The sequence below is a fragment of the Podarcis liolepis genome (assembly GCF_965112155.1).
Source record: "Podarcis liolepis genome assembly, chromosome: 11".
NCBI lineage: Eukaryota > Metazoa > Chordata > Lepidosauria > Squamata > Lacertidae > Podarcis > Podarcis liolepis.
The window spans coordinates 55,353,045-55,377,191 of record NC_139565.1 but is presented as its reverse complement, the minus strand read 5'-3'; the positions used below and the strand labels follow the sequence as shown (position 1 = coordinate 55,377,191).

General features: G+C 46.2%; 1 protein-coding gene across 1 annotated transcript in view; it reads right to left on the bottom strand.

Annotated features, from left to right (window-relative positions):
- The window catches only part of SMAD7 (SMAD family member 7), a 109,693-nt gene extending 86,522 nt beyond the window's left edge, over positions 1–23,171 (bottom strand). Inside the window, exons 1-2 of the mRNA XM_083466130.1 lie at positions 22,563–23,171; positions 14,272–14,362 (exon numbers count right to left, since the gene is read on the bottom strand). Of these exons, the coding sequence (XP_083322256.1) occupies positions 14,272–14,362; positions 22,563–22,670 (199 nt within the window). The 5' untranslated portion in view covers positions 22,671–23,171. The remainder of the gene's footprint in view (positions 1–14,271; positions 14,363–22,562) is intronic.
- Between the last annotated feature and the right edge of the window lie 976 nt (positions 23,172–24,147).

Here is a 24,147-nt window from a genome sequence, read left to right as displayed (position 1 = left end):
ATAATTTGTTTTGACTTGTTGCTGGTGTTGGCCTTGAGAGACAATGGAAACAAACCGCTGTGTTAGCAGCACCAAAGTGAGTTCCCTGAGGTGCAAGCCTGGGCAGTGTCTGGAGGTCCTGGGTTGCCCAGACGACGCCCCCCCCCCCCGGCTTTTTGCCTTTCCTTCTTCCAAAGATATCTCACAAGGCAGCAGAAGTTTAGGATCATTTTTTCTTCTCCTAGATGGGCTTCCTTCCGAGGTTGACAAGCCCCGCCTGCCCCTCACTTCCCTTTACAGCAGCACATGCAGAAACTGCCTTCTTGACATGTTTCAAACACATCCCTTTGCTTGCCTGCCTGCCTGCTTTACTCAGATATGGTGTAATCTTACCTTACAGAGAATGCAACCTGATTTGCTTGCAAGGCGATTAGACAATGCTAGCTATTTGATGAGCATTCATTCTGACTTGTTTACGGGGAGGCTAGACTATGTTGCATCAGGCACGTGTTATCCTATCCCTTTCCTTATTGCAAAGCGGATTTGTTGTGCAAAAACTCACAATCAACCCGGCAACCTGAATTTGCCAGTGACTTAATCGCACCTGAAAACAGAAATGGGCCGGAAGTGCCCCTAGAGTTAGACCCACACCCCCTGCGCGACGCAAATGCACACACAATTCCTGCTCGAAAGCTCGCACACAACTTTATAGCTTTTTAGCTAGTGATCCTCATAGCTCCTTCCTTTGATCACTAATGGTAAAGGTAAAGGGACCCCTGACCATTAGGTCCAGTCGTGGCTGACTCTGGGGTTGTGGTGCTCATCTCGCTTTATTGGCCGAGGGAGCCGGCGTACAGCTTCCGGGTCATGTGGCCAGCATGACTAAGCCGCTTCTGGCGAACCAGAGCAGCGCACGGAAATGCCGTTTACCACCCCGCCAGAGTGGTACCTATTTATCTACTTGCACTTTGACGTGCTTTTGAACTGCTAGGTTGGCAGGAGTTATGGCTTTTTAGTTGGCTCTAATAAAAGCGGGGGGGACCCCAGCTATGGAGAATGTTGGCATGTTTTTCCTAACCAATGGCACAGCTGTGTGTGGCTATTTCTGCATCTGGTCGCAATGGCAACCGGAAAGAGTTTTATGTGTGGGTTAAAACCCCAAGAGGCTGGAGGAGAGGGGGCGAACATGATCCAACAACTGCCTCCACCACAGGTTGGCAGCTAGCCAAAGCGGCCCTAAGGTTCAAGGGAGCACCAGCCTTCTATCTCTTTAACCACATTTATAGAGCGCTGAATTGTCAAGCAAAACTGCTCTAAGCGGTGTACAAAGCGCACCACCGGCAGAGCCTGCCTCGTGCGTAAAAGCCGTGGAGCAGAGAGAGTGGAGAAGCCATTGCACCGCGGTTGCCTTTCGCAGCCCTCGGGCACATTTCCCGCCGCTTCAAGCGTCGTTGTTCCCCTCCTCGAATATGGGCAGCCTCGGCCTGCCCCACAGAACCGTCCCGAGCAATCCCTGCCACCTGCTCCTTCCTGGCACAGCGCCCCCCCCCGGGGCTGCGCGTCCTCCGTCCCCACCAGCCCTTTGGCTGCGGCGCTCGCCTTTGCCCGGCGCCGCCTTGGCTCACGCGGGCGCTCTGGTTGCGCGAGCTGCCGGGTTGGCTGCGGCGTGGCCTCGCCGCCTGGGGCGGGCACTCCGGAGCGGCGCGCACTCGGTGACCCGACTCCGCAATTGCTCGGCTGGAGCCAGGGCAGGGGGAGGGATTCCCCGAGCCGGGCTGGGCAGGGCTGGATGTCCCCGGGCGGCGCAAGAGCAACAGCAGCAGCCAGCCAGCCAGCCAGGGAGGCGGTGACCCCGCGGAGAAGCACCCGGCTCTCCGCCCTCGCCCTGTCCTTTGCGCTCCCTCCCCGCCCCGCGTTGCTCCATTGCCGGCGGCCCCTGTGATGATGACTCAGGCGGGGGCTGTGCAATGCCAGCCCGGCAGTCGCCGCCGCCGCTCGGGCGAGGAATGGCTTAGCCCTGGGGGCGGGCGAGGCAGCCAGGCAGCCGGGGCCACGCCAGGCCAAGGGCGCACGGCAGCGCGCAGCAGCAAGGAGGCGCGCGGCTCCTGCCCCTGCTGCTGGAGTCCCGGGGGCGGCCGAAGCGGGCAGGCGCCGCCCGGCCCCCGATTGTTCGCAGCCGGTTCCGCCTGGCGCCGCGGCGGGCCCTCCAGCCCAGCGGGAGGCGGAGGCAGCTAGAGAGCCGGGCCGGGCCAGGGGGGGAGAGCGCCGGGTTCCTTCCTGGGCCGGTGGGCGGCCTGCCTGACGCGCGGCCCCTCGAGCAGGGAGAAGGGCAAGCAGGACAAGCCTGCCTCGCACGCACAGACTTCAACTTGGCTTTGCGCTGCAGAGGGAGAACACGATGATATTCAGCTTGCTTCTGAGATACCGCCCCCCCCCCGCCCCGTAAATTTAGCTGTCATGGAATAACAGGAGGGGTCCTTCTGTAGATCAGGAAATGGATACATAGAAAACGGAGAGGAGGAATAAGTGGAGGGTCGTATTCGGATCTGCACTTTTTGTTTTGTTTATAAATTATCTAGATTTGAGGGTGAGTGGCGGAGGTGGGCAGGTTTGCTGATGCTGCTAAACTCTTCAGGGTGGTTAGGACTAAATGAGGGATTTGGAAGTGCTCGGAGAAGATCTCTCCAAATGGAGTGAATGGGCAAGGTAGGAAATGCAGTTCAGCGTGAACACGTGTGAAGTGAAGCACCTGGGGCCAGCTCCCCCCAAACGACATACCTAATTTCACAGATTCACTCCTGGGGACTGACCTTTGGGTCACAGAATCACAGAACTGTAGTTGGAAGAGACCTTGAGGATCATCCAGGCCTGTGTATCTGAAGGCGGGTCTCCACTCCCATCGTTCAAGAAACCAGAGATTTGTCCTTTCTAAAATAAAGAACTACAGTACTTATCCTATGGTTCCTCTACTGTAGGGGTGTGCAAACTTTTTTCAAAGAGGGCCAGATTTGATGATGAAGTGAACATCCATGAGGGCCGACCAAAGTTGTTGACCTTTTTTAAGGATTGAAGTTGTTGAGCTTTTTCTTGGATTTCCCCCCAAGAAATAAACTGCCACAGGGGCCGGATTAAACAGACTGGCAGGCCGGATTAGGCCCCCGAAACAGACTTTGGACATGCCTGCTCTACTGCAAGGGCATTCATTATTATTTGTGGTCATGACGGTTTCGGGGTGATTTATACATGGACAATACTGTTTGGCCCACAACAGTTTTGGGGTGGGCATACTGCTTCATTTCCAATCAGTGCATGTTCTGTAACTTCTTGCTGGAATTATTTAACTTTTTACACTGCAAATATTGGGAGGGAGGGTTTCCCCACTTTTATCGCTCTGTAGTGTTGGAGTGTACTTGCAGACAGCAGCAGTGCCAAGAGCGTTGGGCAGGGCGTACTTGGGGTCCCTTCTGCCTTTGGAAAGGAGCTGTATCGGCTCCCACCCACCCAAGAGACCCCACTTCTTCCTCTAGGGTTCCTTGCACCCTTGGCAAGGAGCTGTATATCAGTGTGTTCCTTCCTCCCTGCCAAAAAGCAACTTATCTCACATTTGATCTTGCTGCGATATAGATAGTGGTGGCATATCACCATGGGCATATGCATCATACATCCCATAGTCTCAAGCAGCCTACCTTTCATACTGCCTTGCCAGTTCTCACCCTGCTCAGCTCCCAGCTTGTCTAATCCCACAACTTTACACGGATAGCTGGAGACACATTTCTGGGGCAACTGCGCTCCCAGCGGAGGCTGGTTTCACCAATCCCTTAGGTACGCCTCTGGCATTGGGGAAGCATCACAGAACAACTAACAAAGCAGAATAGTGTGTGGATGCTTCAGTATAGATCCTCCAGGGATGCGCTATGACGAGTTGCAGAATACACCCGTAAAAAAAAACACAACCCACCAGGGCCAAATAAGTGGATACAGTGGTACCTCAGGTTACAGACGCTTCAGGTTACACACTCCGCTAACCCAGAAATAGTGCTTCAGGTTAAGAACTTTGCTTCAGGATAAGAACAGAAATCGGGCTCCGGCAGCGCGGCAGCAGCAGGAGGTCCCCATTAGCTAAAGTAATGCTTCAGGTTAAGAACAGTTTCAGGTTAAGAACAGACCTCCGGAACAAATTAAATACTTAACCTGAGGTACCACTGTATTGTTGAGCTTTTATTTTGGGACTCTCCCAAGTTACCTCTCCACACGGCTTCAAACATTATGGATTTCTGAAACTGACAGTACTTTGGTGTAGGAAGAAGTGTGAAAACACTGTCATGTGTAGATTCAGAGAAACAGACCTATGTGACCATCACGTGGGATTGCCTCCTCTGTACAGGGGGGAATAAAAAATTCATTGAGATTTTACCTCACAGGGTTGTTGTCATAGTAAAATGGGGAGGGGGGGAACCATGTATGCCACTTTGAGGTCCTTGGACAAAAGATGGAATATCAATGTAATAATAACTGAAAAGAGCAAGTTCTCAAGTCTTTTATCTAACTTTGGTATTTTTTGTCCCCCCCCCCTTGCTGCTGATTTGTTTTGTGACTGCTTTATCTAGCTTTGCATTTGATTGCATTGTTCGTATTTCGATATATGCTGATGGTGCAGGATGCATAAATTAATAAATAATCCAGACGTGGCAACCAGAAGAGGGAATGAACGATTGCATTGCAGATGACTCCACGAATGAAGAAATGTCCCGGGTTCTGTTAAAATGCAGACTTGCGACTCAGGGTGCAACCTCTGAGGCAGGGGCAGCAGCTGTGGCTCAGCTTCCTTGCGCCAGACATGTCTCGTATCGGCATCTCGGTTTCAGTTCCTGATTAGTAAAATGAGATCAGCAGCAGCCCTGAAAAGAATTGATCATCATATTGACCTACCTACGTTTACGCGGATGTCGCAAGGGGTGTCGTGTCGTTTCTGAGAGCTGCTTTGCATACTTAATGGTTCCATGTAAATGTTAAGAATTTGTATGATGTGCGGAGATTAGGCAGGGCAGGGCAAAGGAAAGCCTCTTTGCCTAAAGGAAAGATATGTAACCGTCTGATCCAGATATTGGAACAAATCATAAAAGGCTTTGCATGCACTCCTTTAACTGTGTAGTTGTTATTTCCGATTGATGTAGAATTTGGGACATTTTCGGAAGAACGATGACCACAATCCTTAACCCCCCTTCCTTGGAAGCCCCATTGAGTTCAATGAAACTAACAACTTCTGAGTAGATAGTTACATTGTTAAGGAGGCTTTTTTTCTGACCAGGTGCCCATAGAACTGGGACTACTGGAATTAGGACTCCCAAGAAAACGGAGAGGGGCTAAAGGGCCCTTTCATTTTCTGAGCTTGAGTAAATACACCACTCAAATATTGTTCCCTGTGGAAATGAGGACTAGAAATTTTTATGAAAGCAGATGCTGAAGGAGATCACTCTACGAAATTTTATGCTGAATTGTCATTGCTCTCTGTTTTGAATTATTGCAAAGTGTATTTTTGAATTATTGCAAAGTGTATTTTTGAATTATTGCAAAGTGTATTTTTAACATGAAGACAGGAGTGCCTGGCGTGCTCTGGTCCATGGGGTCACGAAGAGTCGGACACGACTAAACGACTAGAATCATAGAATCATAGAGTTGGAATAGACCACAAGGGCCATCGAGTCCAACCCCCTGCCAAGCAGGAAACACCATCAGAGCACTCCTGACATATGGTTGTCAAGCCTCTGCTTAAAGACCTCCAAAGAAGGAGACTCCACCACACTCCTTGGCAGCAAACAACAACATTTTTAACATGGTATCTTGCTATGCTTTTTGCAGTGTAAGCCTCCTACGGATTATTTGCAGATGAGCAGCAGCATAAATAGTAAATAGGTGCACCCTGCTCTGTAGTGCATGCAGCAAAGACGAGGGTCTAAATTAACAACTGCGGAATCCGCTCAGTCTCTTGGGCTGCAGAACTTGCTTAGGAGTAAAAGCAACACTGTTATGTACTGAGCTGAATCCTAGAACAATAGGATCCAGAATGCAGCAGTCTGATTGGTCCGCAGGAGCCACCCATTCCAGCTCCAGGTGGAAGTGAATCAGCGACCTGATTGGCCTGGAGGAGCAGCCCGGAATTAGCCAATCACGCGGGGCCCATCGTGTAAATAATGTATATATAGCTAGACATTTTGGGGAAAGTTTCACTCATTGCTACTACAAGCTGAATAAAAAACATGAAATTCACACTCGACTCCGAGTATATTTCAAACACTGAACTCAATGGAACATGTTTCTAAGTACACATCGTATAGTGTTGCCTTGTTGATCTCAAAACCACTGACTGCTAGAACTTTGTATAGGGGATGGTCTTGGATCAGGGACCTGGTACTCTCAGTGGGGCTTGTGTTACAGAATGAACTGTTGAAAGTTGATGGGGCTCAAACCCCATAGTGGGTGTAACAGCCAAGAAGGCGAAAAAGGGAAGTGAAGTGCAGATGGGGCTCGTCAACTGAAATATACTCAGAGTCGCAAAGTGATTTCATGCTCTTTATTCAGCTCATAGTGGTGAGGAGGAATGAATGAAAGTCCCCTCAAAGTATCTGCTTTATATACATTATTTACACAATGGGCTGCACATGATTGGTTAATTCTGGAATTCTACTGTAAGCCAATCAGGTTGTGGATTCACTTATATCTGGAGCAGGATTGGATGGTTCCTGCCAACCAATCATACTGCTGCATTGTTCTTGGACCAATCAGACTGCTGCATTCTGAATCCTATTGTTCTAGGACCAATCAGACTGCTGCAGTTTGGATCCTATTCAACTCAGTACATAACATCAACCTTGGCACGGGAGCCCATCTAGGAAAAGGAAAACTCTGATCCTAAGCCTCTGCTGCCTTGCGAGATATCTTCGGGAGAAGGAAAGGCAAAGGAGTAAACCCCACACAAGTCCGGAGTGGAGTCCCTAAGATAGTTGGATGGCGCCTTGTATGCCTCCTTCCGGCAACTCCTGCAGCCAAGCTGGTGCCAAACACATTCTCTGCTTCCCATTGGACCACATCAGCGAGGCTGAGAGGGGGGTCTTGTTGTCTGGGCAGCCCAGGACCTGCAGACACACTGCCCAGGCTTGCGCCCCTGGGAGGCCACTTCGGTGCTGCCAACGCGGTGGTTTGACTTCACCACTGGAGGCGCATTCCACTGTCTCTTGAGACAGACAGATGCCAACATTTCACGGTTGGGAGCCGACTTAAATCAGATGCAACTGCTGATGTGAAAAGTTATGTCACACTAAACCTGTCTGTCTGTGGGGATGCCAAAAGCCTCTTCCTTGTTTGATTGTTTTTGCAGCAGCTGCTCTTGGAGAATGAATTGGTACCTTTGCCACGGAGTGGCAACAATTCAGCAGGTGAACCTGCCCCCTTTCACTTCTGTTCAGTCCTTGAAAAATCATCCCCTGTTCAGCTCTACATGTTATGCATCCATTTCAGAATAAAGCTTGTGTCCATAAGAATGAATGAATGAATGAAAGCCACAACAATATCTAAAGGCCAATCCACACCACCAGACTTGAGCGTTTGGTCAAAGTGAGTTATCTGTGCAGTTTTGAAAACATGTGTCTGCTCCACCAGGTGCGTGGCTAAGAACTGAGTCCACATTGCCTAAGATTCCACTCAGGTTGTGTACACATTACCATTTATCGTGGCTCCAGCGAGCTCATGCTGCTGGTGTTTGAAATCAAGTACACACGATGTTAATCCCAATTCATATGTATCCTGTATTTCCTTGAGAAATAGTGCTGCTTGATGTGTTTCCCCTCAAATCAGCTCCCATCCGGTTTGAAAATTTAAGCTGCCGTTAAGTTGAGGTGTGTACGTTTTGAAGATCAGTTGCACATGCTCAGATGACAGATCCCTTGAAGCAGAGTTGGGGAATGCAAGTACAAGGAACCAAGTCAGGCAATGTGCATCGATTGAAGAGATCCTCACCCCCTTGCTGACGTGCCCAGTAACATAGGACTTGAAACACAGCAGGGGGAAATAAGCTTGTTGCATTTTTAACTGCTAATGCGTACGTACCATTAGTCTGGCAGATGGTGAGAGCAAATGCACTTGGGTTGCAAGCAAGGTGCATGGTGAATTAGCACACAACCACTGCGGCCTGCGTCAAATTAGCACAATCCAGAAGCCACAACTCATAACAATTGTGCCCCGTTTACGTTTTCAAGCTGAATTCAAAGTCCTGGTTTTGACCTTCACAGCCATAAGCAGCCTGGGCTCAGAGTGTATCAAGGATCTCTTCCTGTTGAGATCTACTGTTGATACCTACTCGGGGTACGAGCAACACAACAGGGCCTTTTTTGTTCGGGTGTCAGGAATGTCAAACGTTTTCCTAAGGGACTCGCCTCTGGCCTATCATGCACACATTCCAGCAGAGAACTAAGACATTTTCGCTGTCATTTTGGGGGTGCATCCGTTTTAATGATGATACCTGCTACTTTAAATGTGGTTGCAGAATATTTAATTCCTAACATTGTTTAATTTATAAGAAGTTTAATTTCTAACATTGTCCATTTGTGCTTTTGGTTTTACTTGCTTAAAAAAAAAGATTTTTTTGTTTGCCACTGGAAAAGGCAGGATTTAAGTACTTGAAATAAATATGTAAATTCACATTTCTGGGTTTCGGTGAATTTATAAACTTACAGTACAAGGAGAACAAATTTACCTGTGTTGGCCTCAAGCCAGAAAAGGCTACTTGGTTAACACCCTTACGCTTGCAAAAAGGAGTTATTGGATCATTAACAGCCATAAGCAGACGGGATGTAAGCGCAAGGAAGCACATTACGGCATTTCTTCACATTGCACAAGCTTGTCATGTCACAAAGATTTTCACCTCCCCTTCCACCCCCACCTGAGAAATTAAGATTCTCAGACAATGTGAAAACCCCTAATGAATTTCTTGTTAATGAATGGAGGTGCTGAAATCATGACAATAAAAGGCATGCAGTGTATCAGTCACCGATGGTGCATTTATAAAACAGGAGTGAGGAGTTTGTGGGGAGATAAAAAGCACATCTGCTATGTGCTAATTAATCAAGCTGATTAAGACTCAATTTGCAGGGTATCTAGGCAGAGCACCGGCTCCTGAAAACCAGCTTCTGTGCAACTGGCCTCTTAAGTGCAGCAATCTCATAAAAGCACCAATCAATGTGTTTGTGCGCGTGCACATGTGTGTGTGTCTGGTGCGGGGTATTTGGCAACATTATCTGCCAGGCCGTGGTCCTATGGAGGTGTGAGGTTGGAATGGGGGGAAAAATTTAAACTGCTATTGGGAGTGGGAGACTAAAGACAAAATGGTGAAGGTGGCAACGATTAAATGGGCTACCTTATTAAGGAAAAGTTACAAAAGACGATGTTTTGGTGGTACCTGACACCCAGCAAACTGGTAAAAATGCACAGAAAAGGGTCTAATCTATGCTGGAAGTGCCACAATGTAGAGGAAACCCTAATCCATATATGGTGGCCATGTAAATATACTAGCGAATACTGGGAGATGATGATTCATACAGAATTAGAAAAGATCCTTAAGATCACATTTACCAAAAGACCTGAGGAATTTCTGTTAAGGATAACAAGTGATGGTATTCTGAAAGATGCACATAATCTCTTTTTTTAAACGCAACCACTGCAGCTAGAGTAGTATATGCAAAAAAAAAAGAAAGAAAGAAAATAAAAAGATATACCCATGAAATCTGGCAGAATAAATTGATAGAATACACAGAATTAGTAACTATGACCGTGAAACTAAGAAATAAGAATGAGTCACGGATAAGAGACAAGTAGAAGTGCTTTTAAGAGTATCTTAGAAGGTATAATAGTCAATTTAACCTACAAGTAGGAATGAACATATGAGCAGCAGATAACATTAAATAAAAGATGATTTGAGATGAAAATGGGTGGAATAATAGATTATAAAGCTGACAAAAGACTGCCTAGAATGCCATGGAGAGATGGACTGGGAAGTCGGAGGATAAGAGATAACGATGAATGCTGTATGATGTATATGTAAGTTGTAAAGATGCATAAACCAAATAAAAAAGGAAAAAGAAATATGTGACCCACAACAACCAGTTATTGCTGCTCCTAGCAGCCCACAAGGCTGACCATTTGCTAAGGCCTACCAAGTAAGATTACCAAGATCGGCTGAATCTGATTTTCTGACCCGGCTGTGTCTCATGTTATGCAACAGCGAGAGGCTCTCACTTTGAGCGGAGATGGGCTCTGGGAAGGTCATACGCAGCGTGCATCGCCTCCGATCTAGCCAAGCCACGTGCAAAGGGAGACCACGGTCCAGAAGGCGTGTTTCTGGGGAGGTTATTCTACAAAGATGGCTTGCTCTTCCTGATCAGTTATTTCGATATTGAACGAGCCCCTTTCAACATGCTCACATGCGCCTCTTCTGTTCTGAAGAACTACTCTCTGTGAGTGCGTGGAATAGTGGCTGATATAGGGGCCTTCCCGCCCCCCCGCCCCACATCGGTGGAGACAGTTCATAGGAGGGCACACCTGCGCTATTTTGTGGTTCTGCCTCGTTTCTGCTCTTTCCAGTGTGGCAGCCATCTTGCAATATGCTGTGACCCCACTCCAGCCATTTTGTATTATGGCATAACAACAACAACAACTTATTATTTGTACCCCGCCCATCTGGTTGGGTTTCCCCAGCCACTCTGGGCTGCTTCCAACAGAGATTAAAAATACATTGAAACATCAGTCATTAAAAACTTCCCTAAACAGGGCTGCCTTCAGATGTCTTCTAAACGTCAGGTAGTTGTTTATCTCTTTGACATCTGGTGGGAGGGCGTTCCACAGGGCAGGTGCCACTACCAAGAAGGCCCTCTGCCTGGTTCCCTGTAACTTGGCTTGTCGCAGTGAGGGAACCACCAGAAGGACCTCAGTGTCCGGGCAGAACGATGGGAGTGGAGACGCTCCTTCAGGTATACTGGGCCAAGGCTGTTTAGGGCTTTAAAGGTCAACACCAACACTTTGAATTGTGCTCGGAAACGTACTGGGAGCCAATGTAGGTCTTTCAAAACCTGGGTTATGTGGTCTCGGCGGCCACCCCCAGTCACCAGTCTAGCTGCCACATTCCGGATTAGTTGTAGTTTCCGGGTCACCTTCAAAGGTAGCCCCACACAGAGCACATTGCAGTAGTCCAGGCGGGAGATAACTAGAGCATGCACCACGCTGGCGAGACAGACATGGCAACCGTTTAGTGACCGGCACCCACCAGGCTTTCTCCAAATTCCCAAATGCGCCCACTGGCCCAGAAAGATTGCTGACCCTCAGCTGTGCCATCACAAAGGGCATTGGATGTGCTCTGACTTTGTAGGAGGCCCTACTGGGTCAGAAAGAGAGACAGCCAACTGAAGGCATCTTGCCTGGAGGCCCATAACAAATGTGGCATGGAGCCTGACCACAGGGAGATGGGAGTTTGTTTGTTTGTTGCACCATGTCGATAACATGTAAATTGGGCCTCTTATTCACACTCAGACACACACACACAAGAGTGCCCTTGCTGTGCAGTCCGGCAAGCCTCTCGTCTTGAGCCAGCATTTGTAAAACGATATTTCTATATTTACTTAAACATCTATTTAAAGAGGAATCCTTCATAATTACTCACCCACAGATAGATGACACTGTTTTGGCTGTGTTTATTTAGTTTCTATTAGCGATTGGCAAAAAGTCTACTGTGGCTTTAAAGCAGCTCTAGATGAATGACCCCTTGATCATAAAATAAGGTACGCTGCCTTCTTATTTTTTTTTTCTTTTTAGTCCTTGTGGGAAACGGATGGCAGAAAGACATATATCAATGTCTCCTCCTATCATTTCCAGATAAAAATACAAAAATCCAATAAATTCTAACGGGACTGGCTTAAGAGGCAAATTCTCAGAAGGACAGAGTGGTATTTTAAGTATCATAACACTTTGGGGGTCATACCAGACTGCAGAGGGACAATATGCAGAAGTTCAATTAAGTGATCTTAAATATACACCCTTAGTTGAACGCCCAGGCCCCCTTTCTGACACAGTGGGTTACCACCACAAGTACTGTTTACACCTGTTCAAAGTATGCATACAGGACCAGTCACCATGACAGCTATTAGCAGAAGCTATAACTAGCCTGACTTTCATTTTGTTGGGCAATTTTTTTTATTAAAAAAGAAAGAAATGAATTTGATTGGATTTGGACTGGGCAAATACGCAAACTTTGCATTACCTGAATGTCTTTCTAGGAGATTCATATTTATATATATTCTTCAAAAAAATCTAATTGCAAATCCCATTTTATAGCACTCCAAGTTTGCCTGTGTGGGATGCAACCCTATCGTTTGGATAATCTAACGCTGTGGGCCAGACAGGTTTAAACCTTCTGTTGTGAAGTTTGGCTCCATCAGGGTTGGCTAAACTATTGTTTGACTACAACGCCCATCATCCCTGACCACTGACCATGCGGGCTGAGGCTGATGGGAGTTGGGAGTCCCAACAACATCTCAAGGGCCACATGTTGCCCACCCCTGGGTTCAATCCACTGGAGAGGGTGGTTCAATATGTATGATTAATAAAACAAAATAAAAACCTCCTAAGGTTAAGACTTATTGGAATGTGTCAACTTATACCACAGCTAGACTGGAGTTGTTTGGAGAATCTCTCCCCATAACACAAAAGATAGTTTGGAACTATGACATAGCAGCTTAATTGGCTGAGCACTGGACCATTTAGATCAGTATTATCTAGCTGCTACCCAAGAGATGGTAGGGAGTTAACACGCAGTCATCTGCAGGCAGAACACATGAGCCATCACAGAGTTATGGCCAGACCCAAAAGGCTTGTTTTGTTCCCAAGTCAATTTACTGAGTATCCTGGGAGATGCCTCATAATCTTCCGTAACGGCCGGGGGTTCGCTTAACAATTTGCCTAGGGGTCCTCGTGCACATGTGTCTTGTGGGGAAATGTTTCACAAAAGCACAGGCAGCTCCCCACTCCCTGGTTTGTGTGGGGGTTACGTTCCAAGTCACTATGCGTGTTGGCGAAATTGTGTATAACTGAAACCCATCGAAAAAGCCGGCAAACATCTGCACTATATTTAAAGCACTGTTGTAAGACTTTTTAAGAGTCATGGCTTCCTCCCAAATAATCCTGCGAGCTATAGTTTGTTCAAGATCTCCTAACAATTCCCAGCACTCTGATGAAAATACAGTTCTCAGGATTCTTGGGGGAAGTCGCGATTCGTGAAGTGGTATATAATAGTGCTTTAAAGGCATAGTGTGGATGTGACCTTCATTATTACAATCACCAGCAGAACATCACCCTCCGTGCATTTATCGCAGTATAGATTTCACTTCTTCCAGCCACTGACCTCTCTTGGCTTAGCTTCTCGACAGGCCACCTGTTTTCTTGCAGAAGAGCAAAAGAGGCTAAATCCAAGTGTGTACGCAGTAAACCCATTTGTAACATAAAAAATGTTCCTCTCAATCTGGAATGATCCATGCTCATCCTCAACATGCTAGATCATGCCACTCACAAGGGTAGATGTGGTAACTTCACAACATATCTGAAAAACCTTCCTTTCATTAAGTTATCCATGCATTTTCCTCCCGACTTGAGAAATTAAGAAGGAAGTGCCTATTACAGGTCTTGGTAGAGTGTCAGTTGGACAGGTCTGGATAATCACCCTCCTGATGGCTGGCACCACATACAGCTGTTCTCAAACTGCGGGATAGCACAGAATCAACCTGCAATGAGCTTTTATTTTCTGAATGATACCGGTTTCTCAAGAAGCAGCTTTTCAGGAGCGAATTTTTTTGTAACAGATCTAAACTGTGAGTGGACTACGTAGGGGGGGGAAACCCAAACACTCTAGTGTCCATTGCTTATAGAATAAAATCTGAGTTGGCAGCCTATGTTCTTCTTTGGCATGTGGGAATGTCCCTTTGACAACTGTGAAGCTGTTGTCAACAGACTCTTGAAGTCCTGGAAGACCATCACAGTCAACAACGTCATATTTGCTATTGAAAGACCAGGTGTTAAGAGTGGGCACACTCTTTTGAGAACTGCCCTCCTGGCATCTGCCACATCCTCTTTGAACACCAGGGCCCAAAGGAAGGCTGCTCTTCCAACTGCCCCGCAACTACTACTTATAACAAGAAGGCCCAAAGCACTCCTGGGGCAAAATTAGAATAGCAAGAAGTAGCATCACACTCAACTCACCTGATTTTCTGGATGATGATGGCTGTGTGTTCTTGAGCATGGCTGTTGACTTAGAATCACTGGCGGCGGCAGCAACTGCAGCAGATGCGTTCTGTGCAAAAGATTATATTTTAGTTTCCTCTTAACTGTGTTGCTTTGAATACATATTTTGTATTTTTAAAATTCTTTTTATTGAATGATTTTCATGGATAACAAAGGTACATAAAACATCTCTGTTTTCAGTTCAGAGTCCTATCCGTAGGTTACATCTGGTATGGGACGTTGCTATCACAGGCATTGTGAGGTTGTGGGGGGAAGAGTTTTATTTTGGGGTGTTTTATTTGATGCTTTGTAAACTTCTTTGATATTTTTGTTCTTAAAAAATATAAAGTGTTATAGAAACGAAATGAAAAATTATGTTGCAAGGAGAAAAAAGACAACAATGGCGCCGGCAGAAAGAAAGAACAAGCGTTTGCGGCGATTACGACTGCGTCCCTTCCCCAAAGGAGTCTACAAAACTGTAGCCATAAATCTGCGTTACCTAAATCTTGTGTCATGGCTTGGTCTGCAACATGAAGCAGGGGACATGCACACAACACAGATCCGCCACATCTGTGGCAACATGAAAGAGCAAAGAAAGTGAAGCAATAACTATTTGAATGGGAAATGCTCCAGATGAAACAGCACCCTGGTAGTGTTATTCAAATAGATTAAGAAAGAATAGAAAAACAAGCAAGGCTTTAGCATGCAAAACACAGCCTTAATTCCTGCAACAGCCGGTGACAAATTGAGAGTCACCCGTAAATCACTGCAGAGTATCTTGTGAGATTCGATCTCGGGCCAAGATGTAAGGCAGCCAGGGCGTGCTTGTGAAATGGGACCAGCCCATTTGATATCGTTGCATTTATATATCAGTCATCGGTGGAGGGAGCGCAAAGGACTTGCAAAGAGGAAGGAGGGGAACCTCTGGGGCTTTTCTTTTCGCTTCTGAAGAGGGAACAGAATCCCAGGCCTTTCCTGATATGCCCTGGTTGCTAGCCGTGTTCTTAGGAAGTCAAGAGGCCACAGGTTCTGTCCCGGCTGTAAATAAATCGGATTGCATTTTGGCAGGGCGAAGCCCGTTTTAAATTTAAAAGGCACAGGGCTGAGGAGGAGGAGTGGTCCTTTTTGCTATAGAGATGTACCAGGGCCCCATCTGCCTGCGCCAACCTCTATATCCCATTCCCGTCATCACCCTCAGCTGCTTTGGGCTGCTGCTAAGACCCGGCATTTGCGACATGCGCCTCTCCTTCCAGTCTGCTGCTGGAACAGCGGCATGTTCTTGGAACAGAGCGGGGATAACGGAAGTTCCGTCCCCAAACAGCTTTGAATATGTCATCATTTGTCTTGAGCCCCTGCACTTGGCACCGTATCACTTTCCAACACAGATTCAGTAAGCCTTGATCACTTCCAAAGGGGACAATTAACAGTGACATCCCAGCGGCGTCTACTCAGAGGTAAGCTTCGCTCAGGTCAACACGGCCCGCTCCCATGTAAGTGCATGTAGGATTGCAGCCAGAACTGGTTTGCACCTATCCTGTACCCAAGCATCAGACCAACGCAGCTTACGGATGCACAAACTGCCCATGCGATCAGGTGATCAACCACCTAGAGGGCAGGGCCTTCAAAGCCCTTTTTGGATCCGTGGTACAGAGGTCGCACACTTAGCCCTAACAGAAGGCCACCGTACCCTGATAAAACGTACTTGGTTGTTTAAGCCCTTTGAAAACCAATGTAGCAAATGGGGTTGGGGATGCAGGATGTAAGTCAAAATAGAAATTTAGAGAAAGCCTGCGCCATTTATGAGCCACGAAGCCAAATGGAATCCATTGGGGTCAGGCATAAAAGTTCTGGCGGTTCCCTCGCTGCGAGAAGCCAAGTTACAGGCAACCAGGCAGAGGGCCTTCTCGGTAGTGGCACCCACCCTGCGGAACACCCTCCCACCAGATGTCAAAGAGAACAACTACCAGACTTTTAGAAGACATCTGAAGGCGGCCCTGTTTAGGGAAGCTTTTAATGTTTAATAGGTTATTGTATTTTAGTGTTTTGTTGGAAGCCGCCCAGAGTGGCTGGGGAACCCCAGCCAGTTGGGCGGGGTATAAATAAATTATTATTATTATTATTAATATTATTATTCACTAGAGAATCCATAAACTGTATGGATTCACCACCAGCTTGAGTAACAGGAGTCACAAGCTGCACAGACCTGCAGCCTTTATGTCAGGTTTCCGTTTTCATTTTGGAACCGTTCACCATTAACTTTTCATGTACACACGCAAAATGCTTTTTATGTGTACATGGGGAAAAGATATTGGGCAGTATCCAGTGCACTTGTTCTGCTGGGGTGTTGTTTCTCAGTCTTTTCTAACACATGCCCCCTTTCAGCTAACAGGAAAATCCCATACTCTTCCCATACTTTTAACGTCAAATAATAATTTTGGGCTTAATAATAAAAGTAAATCTAAGCATTCATATTCCAAAATATATATGCAAATTTTCAAAAAAAAAATTATCACCCACATGAAATTTCAAAAAGGCGCCTTCAATTATTATTAATGTGAGAATGGATGAACCGTGCTTGCCACATCTCAGGTCACTTTCAACAGCCAGTCTGTCGCACCGTTTTGCTCTAATAGCCACAAGAGTAGAAACACCAGCTTCGCAATGCCACACAGATGGTATAATGATGAACAGAGCTGATGGAACAAGAAGAGATCCCCCATCTGGGATGGCTATATGGGGAAAAGGCAATTCAACAAATATACAGCAGTTCATCAGAGGGCTGGTTAATCGGAAAGTTGTTTCCTGAATGTAAAATAAAAAAATTCCTTCCAGTAGCACCTTAAAGACCAACTAAGTTAGTTCTTGGTATGAGCTTTCGTGTGCATGCACACTTCTTCAGATACACTGAAACAGAAGTTGCCAGATCCTTCTATATAGTGAGAAGGTGGGGAGGGGTATTACTCAGAAGGATGGTGGGAATGGGAGATTGGCAGATAGCTGAGATGAGCTTGTTGACGACTCAACGACTGCAATAGGTCTTACAGGAAAAGGCAAGGGGTGAGAAGGTGAAAAATGGCTTAGTCATGTATAATGAGATAAGAATCCAATGTCTTTGTTCATACCAGGTCTCTCCATGGTTTTGAGTTTGGTAATGAGTTGCAATTCAGCAGCTTTCTACATTTCCTGAATGTAGAAAGCTTGCAAATTGCTTACGTAGTGGTTGATGAGATTCTGGCTCTCTCCAAACTGCTCTGTTTTTTGCAGGTGCATTCTGCAACATGTAACTGATGCAAAAAGTGATGGACTTACACCAGACCCCCCGTCCAACATTCTGCATTATTAGTTGTGTGATGTTTCCGCCGTGTCACCATATTATTCTTGTTTGCAAGGGCACTCTCAAAATACAGTGCAGCAGAAGCAGGGGGAAAAATTAACTGGAACTGATGCACATAGAGACATAAGAAGTTACAGGTTTTCAGCATTACTTCAGGGTAATACACTGATTGGACATATGTTCAAATCAAAACTTCTGCAGTCTCGAACAGTAATGAAAGCAGGATCTCATATAACTGCCCCAATACCATCCTGAGAAATCATCATAAACGCACAACAAAAAAAGGAAGTCTGCAAGGATCCTGTGGTGTCGAGTCACCTCAGTATAATGTATTGTCTCACACAGTTGTGTAGCGGTTAGAGAACACTCTGCTCTAACTTTCTTCTTTCAGTGATCACAAAATTACCCTGTTTGGCTGGAAAATTTGATATGCACCATAGCAGATTTCAGTGTTTGTACTTTTGTTGGTCCCACACAATGAAAGACACAAAATAGGCAACATGATATTTTTGCTAACAGAGATGAGGCTTGATAGTAGGTGAGAAAGGGTTGTGTAACTGTGTTCGTTTCCTTTGATATATTTTCTTCCCTCCCACCTTCCCCCCTGGAAGGAAAGAAATAATTCTATACTTCTCTGTCTCTCTCTTTAATTTGGGGCCAAGGATTTAACAGCTTGCGAGAGCACCAATTCAGAGACAACAATAATGTTACATTTCCTGGCACTGAAAAGAACCCCCTGCCTCTTATAAGTCACTTCAGGATGGCCTGATGATGGAACTTCCATTTTATCTGTGAACACATCCAAACTGAGAACGGTCAGTTCACAAGGAAGTCGGTGCTTCAGGAAGGAAAGATGTTTCTTCACAATGAAAATACTGCCAAGTGGAATTTCAGAATATAGGCATCAGGGTCATGTAAAGAAATGGAGCCTTTAATTGAAGCTGCAACACTTTCCAAGATAGGTGTTTCAGCGGATTCTGATGAAAGGTAAGCTTCCATGTTACCAGATGGAAGAAAATTTTACAGCTTTTGCCAGCCAAGTGACATCCACTTGCATTATATATTTTGGAAAGTTGTGTGTTTATTCGTTCATTTGGACACCTATTAAGATATCAAAACCATTTTTTTTGTGATGGTTGCTGAGAGCCGTTTTTTGTCTGTGTTTGGATATAGCAGGACACCATTTTGAATCAAGATGGTGGTGGAATGAACCTGATCAAAAGTGACCTTAGCCACTGATTTCAAAACTGCACTGATTTGTTGGTTTCTTGGAATTCCTGAGCAACTCTGGGGACAAGGCTTCCTGCACATAGACTGGCTACATATGTGTTCTAGTCATGACAAAGAGGTACAATTTCTAGATATTCCATTTGACTGTGCCCAAGAGCAATTAGCTACGTCAGAAACCCTGGACCTAATCTTGAGTGGTGCTCAGAACCTGCTGCAAGATGTAGGTGTTGTCAAGCCAACTATGAGAGCAATGACCATGGTGGTATTAAACTAAACATTTTGTTGTTTAGTCGTTTAGTCGTGTCCGACTCTTAATGACCCCATGGACCAGAGCACGCCAGACACTCCTGTCTTCCACTGCCTCCCGCAGTTTGGTCCAACTCATGCTGGTAGCTTCGAGAACACAATCCAACCATCTTGTCCTCTCTCGTCCCCTTCTCCTTGTGCCCTCCATCTTTCCCAACATCAGGGTCTTTTCCAAAGAGTCTTCTCTTCTCATGAGGTGGCCAAAGTATTGGAGCCTCAGCTTCACAATCTGTCCTTCCAGTGAGCACACAGGGCTGATTTCCTTAAGAATGATAGGTTTGATCTTCTTGCAGTCCATGGGACTCTCAAGAGTCTCCTCCAGCACCATAATTCAAAAGCATCAATTCTTCGGCGATCAGCCTTCTTTATGGTCCAGCTTTCACTTCCATACATCACTACTGGGAAAACCATACATGTAAACAAACGACCAATCGCCAAGAAAACCCAACATGGCCACATTTGACTTCAAAAGAGCAAACTTTCCCCAAATGAGATTTGTAAAAAGAAAGTTTCTTCTGTAGAGAAGAAGCTGGTCTTTCAGATATTTGGAGCCCAAGTCATTACGTGCTTTAAACACTAACATGAGCACCTTGAATTCGGCCTGGAAATGAACTGTTGCTCATCATTCTTCTGCAGGCATTTGGGCCAGTCCTTCTGATGGAAGCTGAGAGGCGCTCTGCAAGTGCTGCCATCAGAAGTGGCACCAAAATAGATAAATAGTGCAGGCCCAAAAGTAGCTTTAAGGGGAACTGATATCTGCATTGGATCTCATTTTCCTAAAAATAACGCCTTACTGATTACTGGGTTGCCCTCGGGGAACGGACACAAACAGAGCTCCCGCTTGTCGCCTTCCAAGAAATGTTTGTTTCTTTGTAGATGGGCAACAAAATCTTTGTGACACTGGAATGGTGCCTCGGATCATCTTACCCGAAGCCAGGATTTGGAAATTATATTTATGGCTAAACTCAAAGCTGCTGCAAAAAAACTCTTTAGCAAAACCAGCTAAAGAGGGAGAAGGCAAGTGTTAAGAATTATTAATGTTATTATTTTTACGTGTGTCAGCAGGAAAGACTTTAGATAAGCTAAAAGTCCACTTCTGTCCTTAAAGGTATTCTTGGGATGCTGGTATTTTAACCATATGAATACAGTAATATAAGAAGTCCTCCCCACAGCTGGAGCATTGTAAATCCTGTCCCAATGAATAATCAAGGGAGGCATTTAAAGCATTTACAAGACGGTGGCTGAAGTCCAGCATATGCATATGCAAGGGGATGAACAGGCATGTGAAGGACCCCCATGATGTCCTGTTTATTGTGTATTTATGATGGTTTCAGGGCAGTTGTATGTGATCCTGCTTTCAGTACTTGTTTATGCCTGCAAAGGTTTCTGGGCAGACGTACTACTTCATTTCCAATCGGTGTGCGTCCCATAACTTGCTTATGATAATCTACAAACTTTTCTTGGCCACAAATGTCCCGCTTTAGTTGTGCTATAGAGCAAGAATACCCCTATAGACATCAATAATGTGGCATACCATAGTTATATAGTTAGGTCACCCAGGAAGTCTTTAATTGTGGCACTCCATGAAAATAAGAGAGAAGGTGTAGTTTGAGCAGGCCTAGGTCTCGTGTATATCGAACTCAAGGTAAGTTAATGTCTGAACGGGGTTATCAGCTAGGATAAACATAACCTTTGCTCTTACTTGAGCCAAACAACACAAGCAGATCCCATACCCTCCAACACATCGAGTACCAAAACTGGGAATGTGCATCTTTCCATCTGTGCTCCCAAATCACGTGACCCGTGCAATATCACGAAGTCTGAAAACGTGCTGTTATTGGGGCCGTGCTCTAACAGCTCCCAAAAATGATTGTTTGGGGATGCCCCGCGAGATGATGCCCCCCCCCCGCGCATTTTTTCAGGGTGAGATCTCAGTGTGAAATCATGCGATCTCACAGCAGCCAAACCGGCTGGCATGTTCTTGCAGAGAAAAATGGGATGTCTTTTTTTTTCTGGGACACTTGTGGGGTATAAGATTCAGCATAACTACTTGGCATCTGAGGGCAGGTGCCAGGGTTCCTGCAGGACTCACCGATATGCTGACACTGACCCTTGGTACTGCAAGCTGGGTCTGTGAACTTCAATTTTAATTTCCCACGATGCCCTGGAGTGACACTACATCAGGCGCAATGGGGCATTATGAAAAACTAAAACTGGTAGTTGCCCTTGGTGTGTTGCTGCCACCACCAACACGAGGAAAGTCTCGTGCGAGATCACCAGAGACCACTTTGGCCAGATGCCCCTCAAACATGGAGCTGACCCTGAAGACAAACTTTGCAGAAGTCGACTTACAAGTTAATTCAGTTAAGAAATCACAAGCAAAGCAAAGCAAAGCAAAATAAAAATGAACCAGTGCCTACCTTTCAGCCTTAAAATGTGGCTCTGTGAATGGTTATGCCTTTTTTTTTAATGTCCATGTAGAAATGTGCTTTGATTGAATGCAGCTATTAAAATACCAGACCTGGTTTTATTGGCACTACTATCAGCATGAGTTAAGGAAGTGGGAACTCTCCGTGTCAAGAGGCAACAAGGAAAAAAAAAAGACAAAAATGATTGTTGTAAGGAGTTCTAGATCAGGGTGGGCTGCCAGCCAGCTGCTGCTGCTTTTTTTACTGCTCTGACAAGTAAAACCACATTCTGTCAAAGAATCCAGCATTGGGGCTGATCAGGCTACTGTAGGGTGGCCATACCTCTGGAATTTCCCAGACATATCTGGAATACCGTAGTGTCCTGGCGGAAATCAGCAAAATGTCCAGGAGAATCCGGGCGCATGGCAACCCAGGTCGGCAGCGTTGTTTTTGCTGATTTTCCTTAAAGACAGCTCAAAACATCCATTTTGTGTGTGTGTGATTTTGCCAAAAAAGCCCATGAACTTTTCTGTCCGGATTTTTGCTGCTCAGAATACGGCAACCCTAGGCTACTGAAAAAAGCCAACTGGCATTTACTTTGCTTTTATTTACTAGCAATGGCACACTTTTAAAAGGCCCTGCAGGAACCTGCGCTGCCATTGGACCGTTGGGCTCATCTTGTCTACACCAGGGGTCAGCAAACTTTTTCAGCAGGGGGCCGGTCCACTGTCCCTCAGACCTTGTGGGGGGCCGGACTATATTTTTTTTGGGGGGGGGAATGAACCAATTCCTATGCCCCACAAATAACCCAGAGATGCATTTTAAATAAAAGGACACATTCTACTCATATATAAAAAATAATAATTCCCGGACCATCCACGGGCCGGATTTAGAAGGCAATTGGGCCGGATCCGGCCCCCGGGCCTTAGTTTGCCTACCCATGGTCTACACTGACCGGCAGCAGCTCTCCTAGATTTGAGGCAAGACCGTACCTGGAGATGCTGGGCATTGAACCTGCGGCCTTCTGCTTGCAATCCTGTTGAGAACTTGGGACTTGGATCATCCAGCTTCTTTTCATGGACACTCGAGGGTGCTGTCATGTCAGGGGCCCCAGTGAGGCGAAGAAGAAAGCCTTCCCTAAACTGCTCAGCAAAGAGAGCGGGGCTGCGGGTGCCCAAACCAGCCAGAGACTCAGCCTAGGCCCAAACACGACCCAGGAGCGGAGTAAGGCAGCAGTCCAAGGCCCGTGGCACAGGCAAAGGGCACAAGACGCAAGGCAGGCCGGAGGCTTGTACTTGGGAACTAGGCCCAAGGCCCTGAGGCCTAGGAATCGCATTGCTCAAGAGGGAGGCCTTCTATGTGCTGGCTTCTGAAACCGCAGCTGCAGGCAGTGAAGGAGTATCAAGCCCTGCTTACTCACAAGTAGACCTCTTGGCCTAGGAGGCGCCTGTGTGGCTGGAGCCAGCTCATAGGAAATACTGAGCTCGATGGACCAATGGCCTGACTAAGGTAAAGAAGAGTCCTTTTATTTGTTTTTGTAGAGGGAAGTGAGGGGCAGGTGGGGATTGTTAATCTTGGAAGGTAGCTCATCCAGGAGAAAGAAAATTCTGGTCCTATACCTCCACTGCCTTGTGGGATTTCTTCCAGAAAAGGCTAAGGAGTAAACCCAGTGCTTTTTTATTTATTTTAAAAAAATATGTTTAGGGGTACTCTCATTCTGTCTGAGACTCAGGAAACACTGCAACAGTAAATGAGGCTGCTGTCAGGGGTAGCAATGGAACTGACGATTTACTGTGCTAGAGAAGAAACTAAATTTTTTTAATTTTAATTTTAAAAACTTCTCCCATTAGATTCACAAAATGTTTAGGGGTATGCATACCCCTGCGTCCCCCCAGAAAAAAATCACGGAGTAAACCCAAAGTGGAGTCCCTAAGAGGGTTGAATAGCACCTTGCACACCTTTTTCTGCCTACTCCTACAGCCAAGCTGGTTCCAAATGTATCGCTCTTTTCCTTTGGACCACATCAGCCAGGCTGGGGGTGTGTGAGTGGCTTGTCACCTGGGAAGCCCAGGACCTCCATACATGCTGTCCAGGCTTGCACCCCGGGGAGATTATAGTCATACCTCATGATGAATACGCTTCAGGTTAAGCATTTTCGGGTTGCGCTCCGCAGCGACCCAGAAGTAACAGAACGCGTTACTTCCGGGTTTCGCCGCTCACACATGCGCAGACACTCAAAATGACGTCACACACATGTGCGGAAGCGGCGACCCGTGCATGCGCAGTCGCGTGTTACATTCGCTTTAGGATGTGAATGGGGCTCCGGAACGGATCCCGTTCGCATCTAGAGGTACCACTGTATAATTGGTTGCTGCAAACGCAAGTTTGACTTTCACCTCCAGAGTTGCACTCCACTGTCTCTTGAGACAGGCGGGTGCCAACATCAAAAATGTAATATCACTTAGGCCTGCTGTGATTGATAGTTCCTAACTTGAATGAAGAGCAGCCCAAACCCGACTGAATAATGGTTCAAACATAAGCATAAGCACAATTTAAATCTGTAAAATTGTCTTCTGA